This window comes from Triticum urartu, chromosome 6A (genome assembly GCF_056163025.1).
Source record: "Triticum urartu cultivar PI428250 chromosome 6A, HENAU_Tu73, whole genome shotgun sequence".
In the NCBI taxonomy this organism is placed as follows: domain Eukaryota; kingdom Viridiplantae; phylum Streptophyta; class Magnoliopsida; order Poales; family Poaceae; genus Triticum; species Triticum urartu.
Genome location: NC_141878.1, coordinates 603713547 through 603724685, shown reverse-complemented (window position 1 = coordinate 603724685; position 11139 = coordinate 603713547). Strand labels below are relative to the sequence as shown.

At 48.4% G+C, this 11139-nt stretch overlaps 1 protein-coding gene across 1 annotated transcript; it reads right to left on the bottom strand.

Moving 5' to 3' along the window:
• Nucleotides 1-1050: 1050 nt before the first annotated feature.
• Nucleotides 1051-3576, bottom strand: LOC125515667 (uncharacterized). The gene is made up of 2 exons (XM_087529325.1): nt 3397-3576; nt 1051-2561 (listed from the first exon to the last, which is right to left on the bottom strand). Exon 2 carries the CDS (start codon nt 2194-2196, stop codon nt 1417-1419), a length of 780 nt encoding a protein of 259 aa, XP_087385451.1. The 5' UTR covers nt 2197-2561; nt 3397-3576; the 3' UTR covers nt 1051-1416.
• Nucleotides 3577-11139: the final 7563 nt, after the last annotated feature.

The window sequence follows — 11139 nt, the reverse complement described above, 5'->3', positions numbered from 1 at the left end:
TCGGACGATGGCGGCACTGCGGTGTCGTTTCTCTCTTGGGAGCATCGTTTGTGGAGCAGCGCTGGAAGTCAGAGGCAGGAGGTGGAGCGGCTTCGTCTTGCATAGAGCTTCGGTGGAGATGTCAAGTCATGCCTGACCGACAGGTGCTACGCTTTGTCATGCCTGGTCGGCAGGTGCTAAGGTGTGTCGAGGTCAAGTCATGCCTGATCTTCCAAGGACTTCAAGCTGTGTCGACTGGTGGTACTTGGCAGCATGGCGCTAAGGTGTATCAGTGGTGATCGCGAAGTGCTCAGCTGTTTGCGCGCGGGGAGGAGGTGCCGTTGGGCGCCATGGTGGCGTCGACGGTAGCTAGACCGAGCAAGGTTGATGCATCAGTACAGTCCTAAAGATGGAGCAGTGGAAGTTCGCGGCCGCGGCCTCTGAGAGCACGCCGGACCAGTGTGCGCCCCAGACCCGGCAAGTGGCTAGGTTGGGGTCTGAGGTCTTAGATGTTAGGCTTGGATGCGATGTCTGTTTGGTATTAGGTCCAGGCTATATGCGCCCCTTCATCAACTGGATAGGTGTAGCGATAGTTTGTTGCTTAGACGGCGGATTTAGTCTTACTGTTGTATGACTTTGTAAGGTCTTATGAAAATAATTAATAAAATGGCCAGGGCGGGGGTCATCCTCCTTTTCTAAAAAAAATGAAGAAGAACTAAAACAAAAGAAAGCAAAGTGCAACAAATATATCGAATTAACCTGCAAAAGATTGATGATGCAGGCATCCTTCATTAATATATTCTGCAACATATACATACTTCTCCCCAGATGAATAAAACTTGAAAAAAGAAAGTTCCAAAGACATTCAGTCGTTATCATTGTCAGGTTTCAACTGCATCCGCTGATAACAGCTAGTGGCTCAATTCACTGGCATGATGAGGCGAGAAACCAAACTGCAATGCCCAGTCCTTCAGTTAGCTATCAGATGGGGATTTGTATTTTCAAATTAAGGGGGCAACCGAGTAAACTATCTTCTCTAAATCGGCCATATGTACTGCATAGAAAACATATACAGCGTCGAGAAGAACAACAAGCGTAGGTTCATATGTGCATGCAGAAACATTCTCTTGCTTTCCCGCGTTGACGAAACAGGGGAGACACTGAACATGTCACTTCAATCACAGAAAAAAAAACATAGATGACCAAGTACACTTAGTAGAATACTGATGAAATACATAGCACAGGTTCCTAAAAACTGGACAACTGAAACCAAATTCAACAAACTAACCACACGAGCGCGCGGGAGGGCGCACTCCTACATACCAAATGTTTCAAGCCATAAATTAACCTATCCATGCAGCAACAATCAATCTTGCATCTCCAAGGCAAACTCCAGAAGAAGCTGGCAGTTAGTTGGTCGGCAGCGGCAGGCACGGATCATCGGCCATCGGAGTAGAACATGCTTGGGTACAGCCAGCACGGCCAAGTTGGCACCATACGATCTACATCGACATTGATGGGCAGTGTATCCTGCACGGGATCTGGCGCGCCACACACCCCATAGAGAGACCAAGGTTGAGAACTAGAAGCAGAGTACCCGACGTTGCTCCTCCCTCCCCATAGTTCCGGGCTCTTGCAAGAGAGCGTCGGTCCCCCTCCTGTAAAGAGTGCCCAATTGTTCAGATTCTCCACGGTCATCCATGTTGCAGGCTTGGTTGACATGTCGAGGCGGTAGAAACTGCGAGCACCATCGCCCATCAGAAGCATGTCGCCACAAACCACCAGCCTTCCAAACACCTCCTCCCCTTCCTCACGCACGAGTTTAATCGTGTCATGGAACTTGGTTGTCATCTCATGCAGAGCAAGCCGAGGGACCAGCTGCACAGTGTAGAAGCTCGCATGGCCATCCGACAGAATGAACTGGCACTTGAATTCCACAATCTCGCCTATTTCGAACATATGAGGAAGCTGGACTTCAAACCAAGAGTCACTTCCAACAGGCAAATCTAACAGGGATGAGCTGGTACTGACAAGGAGATGTGAGTTGGGTGATGCAAGGGGGGCTGTTAGAATGCCCTTCAGGAAGAATTTGAAATGTACAGCACTGGATGGGAGACGTGGAGTTGAGACCTCCACACCAGTGAACACATCGACGATGCGACAGCATCCGTCGCAGTAGTAGATGATATTACCATAGGAACAGCCTATCAACTTCATCTCGAGCGTTTCTTGAGGGATCCGGCAGCGAAGGGATAACCTTACATGTGACTAGCTCATGGCAACCGCCAGTACAAGGAAGAAGAGGACCTTGTGCACGGACATGGGGCTGGATGAGGAGAGGTGGGAATTTTGTGCAGAATATAGATTTGGATGGGTATGCCAAGTAGGCAGCCTGCCACGAGGGGCATGTCGCGGCAAAGCCAAGAAGGTCTCGGAAGGAGCCCAGCCGATCAACGATGGAGTGAAGCAAGCCATCTGGGAGGTCAGCCCAACCTTGGGGTCCCGAAAAGGTAGGGGTTCCGAGGAGAGAGGCGGCAGGCAGTTTGCTGGGCCTCTGCATGATGCGCTGCTGATGACAAACTCTGCAAGCAATGGAAAAAAAATACTGTAAGCTACTAAGCTGGCCAGGAAATACGAGGCGAATGGCATGTTAATTGAAACCATGGGTAAACAGATGATATTGATATTCTGCGGTTGAGAAATATATGCCTATGTATCAAAGAAACTTGCTATGTACTACCAGGAATCAGAATCATGGATAAATAAACACGCGATACTTCTCCGGATAAATAAACAACCAAAGGAACTTCATATATATAGACTAAAACGACAGTTTAATCGGATTACATTTCGGTGGACTGTCATGTAGTGTTCAGGTTCAGAATAAGCTAATAGCAAGAAACTTGCTTCTCCATTTTATTTTATCTTTTTTGTGGCACATATGTACATCCAGAACATTTCGATGCTAGCAGTATACATAAGCTCAAATTAACTTTCTGCACATAAGTTTGGAGAAAATATTTATGGTTTTATGCATTATGTGCTGTGTTCCTGGATCGTTGGGGGTGAGGTGAACAGTTCTCTGCTCCAAACTGAAGTGAAGAAAACTGTATTGTATTGTCTGACGGAACTGAATTATAACAGCTTACGGCTACAACTGACGAAACAGTATTTTGTAAAACTTGGGCAGCAGCTGTAAACTGACAGGCTCAGAGTATCCCGAAATCGCAGCGCTAGCTGAGTCGAAATCTCGATTAGTCCACTCAATCTACTCTAAATCTAGCCCTATGTTAGGTAAGCAGAGTGCATCTTACAGCAGAATCCACTTAAAAAACATCCAACCAAGAAGAGATTCATCCAACCAAGAACCAGCTATCTAGGGTTTCGGCGCAGGGGGGGAGGGAGAGCGAGCCTCACGGGTGGGGAGGGGAAGGAGACGGAGATGCCGATGCCGATGCTGTCGTGGACGTCTTCTTCTCCAGCGGTGTCGCCGCCGAGTCGCCGGGAACGGAGAGGATCTGCTCTCTTCTTGGGAGGGTGTGGGGAGGGGTGAGTACTACTTACTGAAGCTGAAGCACACTGACGTGACGGAGCAGAGTGCACACTCTGGTCTGGACAACCACACTCCGGGTCCGGGATTCAGATAACCAACGGCTCGGATTCGTCCCAGCACCAACTTGATAGATCAACGGTGGACAAGCATCTAAATGCTTACCCACTAACAGTTAGCTAGCCCTACAACATGAAATTCGTGATAAGCAACTTAATGAAAATTAAGGTATGAGGATTTAGGTCGTTGGAGCATCTACAACCGGACGCCTCAAGCCACCCCTATATAATCGGGCTCCTTGCGCTCCGCGACGCGATCAGCATGCTCCGCGTCAAGGAAAATCCGCCACCCTCTTCCACCCCTCCGGCCGCTGCACCTCCCGGACAGCGGTGGGTGCTTGTGCCCGCGCGGGACCAAATCCTGCATCGGAGGACATGGAAATCGAATGAGCACACCGCACGCCGCAAAGAGGCAGTGGGCGAGGGTGAGGGCGTCGGCGGCAACTTTTTCCTGCAGGTCGTGCCTGTCTGCGCCCGCGCGGAAATATCCGGAGGAGAATCTCCTGCATGAAGTCCTTCGTTGGTGGCTAACCACGGCGGAGACGGAGGCGAGGCGCCTTCGCCACAGGAACGCCAAGGACCTCCAGCTCGGCATTGAGAAGTTCGAGCGCCTTGCGGTGGAAAGAGCGGGCGACGACTCAAAAGCGGACCGACTCACGAAGGAGCAGGCCCATGCCTCCCGTCGTCTCGCGATCTTCATCTCATCCTCCTGCAATGACAGCGATACGGCAAGCACCGCCTATGCAGAGGACTATTATTGTCGCTTCAGTGACCGCAAAGGGGAAGGACCCGATGTGGAAGTGATGACCCGCCGCCCCTCTCCGTTTAGCTATCATTTTATACCTATTTCTTTGGTAGCTATTGTCATGTGATGAACTTTTGGGTCCGAATGTACAATACCTTGTCGAATATGTATGGTTTGTGTTTATGGTTGTGATGGATGAATGTTGATAAGTTTGTGTTGTTCGAATGTTTGTTATCTTTATGTACGTACTTTGCATGACATTGCATGGCTACTATAGATTTGAAGGGTGGGTGCAGATATGAGGGGCACGGTTGTGGACACGGAGAATGAGGGGTGATTGGCCATTGTCCGCGGACGCGTGCACGGACGTTTGAGAGGTCACATTTGATATTACCACATGTCAATACCATATGTAGATGCTCTTAGCTCCACTTTTGAAACATACATAATCCAAAAGGACAGTTAACTAGCCATGTTGCGCCCAGTGGCACATCGCGCCTTATTGGTTCATTATGTTCGAGGTTTCTATTTAATGATAGAAAAATTTATGTCTTAATTCTTTGATTGTTTGATTTGTTGTTGGTCAGATCATCACCTTTGTGCTCGTGCCTTCAATAAACATTGCAGGTATTTGATATGATTGGACATGGCAAATATTGCTTATAGTTGTCGTTGTGTTTTAGTGCACGGGCCAAGGTGTTGATGTCTATAAATAGAGGTTGTTGATTGTTGCTGTTGGGATGTCTAGTGTACTAAGCAATGTTATTCAACATCAAGAGCTGAAGCAAAATATAATTTCCTTGGATCCAGGAGTTATTTTCCATGCTAACATATTGAAGTATTAGAGGCATGCCGAGGATTACATTTTCACTTGATGAAGATCAACCAGGATGACAAGTGAGAAATACCAGGAGCTTGTCTATTCAGTTTGAATCCGTGGAGAACTCCCCTGGCACATGCGTCATTAAGCAACAAAAAAAGCGCCTCAGCAACAAATAAGAACAAATAGGGAGATAAAGGATCTCCCTGCCTGAGTCCCCGAGTAGGTGAGAACAACTGCAGCAATTGATCATTAAGGCGCACCGCAAATTTCATCGAAGTAACACATGTCATAACCCATTTAATCCATTGCGGCACAAAACCCGACGCACCCATCATACCTTGCAAAAATTGCCAATTCACATGGTCATAGGCTTTAGCGAGGTCCAACTTATAAGCACAATATTCCCCTCTTAAATCCTTAAGCGTACTTGATGAATGCATACATTCAAAAGCTATGATAGCATTATCAGAGATTAACCTTCCCGCAATAAACGCACTTTGGGTAGGGGAAATCATACCAACAAGGAGCGGGCGCATCCTGTTAACAAGACACTTGGAAATAATCTTGTATATAACATTGCGCAAACTGATCGGCCTAAAATCTTTGATTGTTTGAGGATTCTTAATCTTCACACTACTAGGGAAAAGCTTATAGGCAGACGCTTACTAGTAGCGAGGGTTTATACCCCTCGCTACTGCTACTTATTAGTAGCGGGGGTTTTTACCCCTTGCTACTACTAAGTTGATAGTAATAGCGCGGGTTTTTAACCCTCGCTACTACTAAGCGGTCTCTACCGTGCCCCCCGAGACATGCCATAGTAGTAGCGAGGGGTATAAACCCGCGCTACTACTAAGTTGATAGTAGTAGCGCGGTTTTATACCCCTCGCTACTACTAAGTACGAGGTATGTGAAGTCGCCATATCCCCGGCCGAATCCCCATCTCCTCCCCCAAATCCCTCCTCTCTTCCGCCACACTCTCCTCTCACTTTCCATACGCTCTCACATGGACCTCTTGCACATGCGCCCATCCTCCTTCATGGTGCCGAAAGAGGCCGCCGCCTCGCGCCACCGGCGTCTAGGAGGCCGCCGGTCTTCCACCGGCGTCTAGGAGGCCGCCGCCCTGCGCCACCACACCGGAGCACCTCACCACCAGTGACTAGCTCCGCTACTCCCTCCATCACCTTCCTCTCTCCCTTGGTTTTACTTTTCTCTCTCTCCCTCTGGTTTGACACACCCTTCCTTGTCCATGCCCGTGCAGGTCATCGCCATTGACGACTCGGACCTATCTGGCATGGTCCGGAAGAGGAGCCCCATGCCGCGGCCTGGCTCTTCCATAGAAACGGGCCCTCTCCAATAGCCACCGCCGGATCTGGTCTTCCGCTGTCCGTTCATGCCTCCGGCGACGCCAATCATCACTAGATAGAACCACTGTTGCCATTGACAGCACACACGGGATCGAGATTTTTTTTGTTTTTGAAAGTAATAGCAGTAGCGCGGGGTATAAGACCCGCTACAGATAATTAGCAGTAGCGATGTTTGCAACACACGCTACAGATAACCATTTATAGCAGTAGCATGTGTCAACACGCGCTACTGCTACAAGTTAGCTGTGGCGCCGTATCAGTAGCGCGCGCACCCGCGCTACTGATACACCCAAAACCCGCGCTGCTGCTAGGCTTTTCCCTAGTAGTGTCAGGGTGAGAACAATAGTTGCAGCATTAATACCATCGGACATAATTCCAGAAATAAAAAATTGTTGAACAACCTTCACGATATCATCATCAATTAGACCCCAGTTCCGCTTGAAAAACCTCGCAGGAAAACCATTTGGACCTGGCACTTTTAACGGTCCCATTTGAAAAAGGGCATCACTTATTTCTTTTTTCGTAAAAGGTTTGCAAAGATCATCATTCATATCATCATTCACACGGGGCTTGACTGTCGAAATAATGTGGGATGGATCAACCGAAGCATCACAAGAATCAAGTTGCTTAAAAAATGAGTATGGGTTACCTTTCATTTCCTCCGGATTTTCTGTGAGACAGACATCATCCTTCCTAAGAGCCGAAATAGATTATTTTTTCTCTCCAAGAAGCCTTTCGCTGGAAATATTTTGTATTACGATCTCGCCCTTTCATCTTGTCTAGACGAGATCTCTGCTTCCATAATATTTCTTCCTTGATAAGAATTTCATCCATCTCCCCTAGAATTTTCTTTCTTTCCAACAAAGCAGAATGATCAGTTCTATTTAACAAAATGTCCAGTCTCTTTCGAGCCCAATCAAGTTTCTTTGGCAGATACCCAATATGCACCCGACTCCATCCATGAAGAGATTTCATTCTTTTTTCTAAATTATTGGCAACATCTTTCAGATCCTTTATATTTGATCCTCTCTTCCAACAAATTTTAATATGTTCATCCAAAACACGACCTTCCCTCTCCTAGTAAGATTCATATTTCAACTCTCTAGCAACCCTCCCACCCTGCACATTATCCATCAACTAAATTAAAATGGGGCAGTGATCAGACCTGGAGCTAATAATATGGGGGACCTTACACTGAGGGAAAATAGAAGACCAAAGAGGGCAAGCCACTACACGGTCAAGACATACCTTAACATTCTTGTTTCCCTCTTGCATATTATAATATTATTATACGTCCACGGAGCACCTTGAAAGACCAAATCAAATAATTTGCACTCTGACAGAACTTCATGAAAATTGGCCATGAGTCTAGGAGATCTCTTATGTCGAGAGAAGTGTTCATTTTGCCACATAGTTTCGTTAAAATCCCCCACCATAAACCAAGGTCCAACACCAAGAGGTTTAATCCGCCTCAAAAGATCCCACGTAACGTACCTCTGGCTCGCTTTAGGCTCTCCATAAATAAATGTGCACCTCCACTTTGTACCATCACCCTTGTTGACGTACATATCTGAAGGAAATATGCCCTAGAGGCAATAATAAATGTTTATTATTCATGCTAGAATTGTATTAACCGGAAACTTCCTTACGGTTACGCGGGGAAGATAAGCAGATACCTAGACCCAACGAAGCAGAAGTTCAGCGGGATGAAGTCTCACGACTGTCACGTGCTGATGACACAGATACTTCCAGTTGCAATCCGTGGGATCATGGACGCGCACGTCCGTGAAACGCTATTTGGCCTATGCAACTTTTTCGACGTCATCTCTCGGAAGTCGATTGGCGTGAGGCAACTCAGAAGGCTATAGGAAGAGATCGTGATGATACTATGCGAGCTTGAGATGTACTTCCCGCCCGCATTCTTTGATGTTATGGTGCATCTGCTGGTCCATATCGTGGAGGATATCATCCAACTCGGGCCGACATTCCTGCACAGCATGATGCCGTTCGAAAGGATGAATGGTGTCATCAAAGGATACGTTCGCAACATGTCACATCCAGAGGGAAGTATAGCCAGGGGCTTTCTGACCGAAGAGTGCATCTCCTACTGCACGAATTATCTAGGCATCGAGAACCCCGTTGGTCTACCCGTCAACAGGCACCTCGGCAGGCTCGCTAGATGGGGTCACCGTGAGGGTCGCCGCGAAATGCATGTCGACTTCGAGGGTCGACTCGCCGACTTTGAAAGAGCAAACCTAGTCGCGCTACAACACATAGACGTGGTCGATCCTTGGGTGGTAGAGCACAAAACCTTTATTGAGAAGACGTACAATGACCGAGGCCAACAGAGGACGGACGGAGATATACTCAAAGAGCACAACTCATGTTTCATGCGTTGGTTCAAGCAGAAGCTTATGTCGTACCCTTTACATGAGGATTCTTCCGCGGAAGAACAACTCATATTCGCCTTGTCACAGGGCGCCGAGAACAACCTGATGACCTATGAGGCGTACGATATCAACGGCTACACATTCTACACTGAGGACAAGGACATGAAGAGCGATGGTTATCAGAACTCTGGGGTAACGATGGAATCCTACACCGGTAACGACAAGGACAGATACTACGGAAGGATCGAGGAGATCTGGGAGCTGAGCTACGCTGGAGAGAAGGTCCCGATGTTCCGTGTCAGATGGGCCAAGAGCGTCCTAAAAGAAGACCGGTATTTCACCACCATGGTTATACCCGAAGCCAAATCCAAGACCGCGGGCGCAAACGTCACCGCGAAAAATGAGCCATGGGTACTAGCTTCCCAGGACCAATGCTTCTTCATTACCGACCCGTCAAAGCCCAGTCGTGTTGTCATGAGGAGAGGCAAAAGGAAGATCATCGGAATGGATGGAGTAGCCAATGAGCAAGACTTCGACAAGTACGGCGACCCGAAGATCGAACATGACGACGACGATGAAGTAGCAGCACACACCACAAGAAGAAGCAGGACCACCCTACCTAAAGGACGTCCGTTCCACAAAAGAACTCCATTTGCGAAAAAGAAGGGCAAGAAGATTGTGAACAGATAGCTAGCTAAGATCGATTGTATTTAAATCGTAGTCTTCATTTCTCGATTGTATTTCATGGGCACTTTTTGATATCATGAATATTTTTAAATTTCATGGGCACTTTTTGAATTCATGACGACACTTGATCTCGATCCCCCTCCATCTAGATCTCGATTCCCCCTCCATCTCGATCTCGATCCCCCTCCATCTCGATCCCACCCGCACCCTCCCCCGCTCCACCGTCACAAATGAATGCAACTAAAAATCCAAAAAAACAAATTTGATTATATTTTCAAATAACAAATTTGATGATATTTTCAAATAACAAATTTGATGATATCTTTTAAAAAATTATTACTGTTTTTATAAAAATTTATTACTGTTTCATATTCATATGCATTTTCTAAAAAATTATTAGATGCAACAAAAAATAATAAAAAAATACTTATGGCGCACCGCTGGCTGGTGCGCCATTGCTTTGCAAAAAAAAAGATTACTTATGGCGCACCGCTCGGGGGTGCGCCATTGCTATCAAAAAACATTCAAATGGCGCACCGCCAGGGGGTGTGCCATTAGTAATGTCCCCCCTAGCTAATTCGCCCGATCCCTTCGTCCCTCCCTCGCCAGATCCACTTCCCCCCTCGCCACACCCTCACGCGCACCCCCTCCTTCCACCGCCCGCTCCACCGTCGCCGCCCTGCCTCCTCGGGCTCCACCGCCGTCGCCCTGCCTCCTCGAGCCGGGCAGCCACACGCGCCCAGCCTCCGCGGCCCCGACTCCGGCACCGCAGCGCCTCCCTCCCTGTCCCCGGAGCAGCCGCCCCCGCCCAGGAACGCCACCGCCGAAGCTACGTCGGCGACCGGTCCATAGGCAGGTAGCCACCACCCCTCCTTCCTCCTCCCTCCCCCTCCCTCCTTCCCTATTGCATCGTATGCCCGCTCAAAATCCCCCCTGATTTCTGCACTGGATGAGCACCTGCCCTGCTGCTGCCCGCCCTCGCCCCGCCTGCACCGGCCCCCGCCTCTGCTCTCGCCCCGCGCATCGCGCTCGGTCTACCGCCGGCTGAGCCCCGACCCCACCCGCGCGACCCTGCTGCCGCTGCTCTGTCGTGGTTGCACGCCTGCGCCGCCACGCTGCTCTGCTGCTCTACATGCTGCTATCGCCGCCTCCTTTCCTCGTCCTTGCTGCTCCTCTCCCCTCGCCCCTAGTGCTGCTACTCCACTTCTCTAAATCCTTCTTGCTGCCGCTCTCTACTGCTTCTACTCCATCTTTATGCTATGAGAAATAACTGTCATCGAAATCTTGCTTTGTGATTGAGTAATCTGCTAGTATAATTGTGTGTTCACCTTGTTTACTAGTCCATGTACTAGTTATCTTTGTACGTGTTTGACTTTCAGTCCTTGCTCACTATTTGCTCATCTGCACGTCAAGGAGCTGGAGCTGCATCTGCACTCCAAGGAGCGGCTGGTTAGTACTGCTTGTTCTTGTACCCAGAGCAGTTGGTGATGTTGCAAATAGAAGTAGAGTACTTCTTGTTGTACTTGTGATCTTGCAAATAGG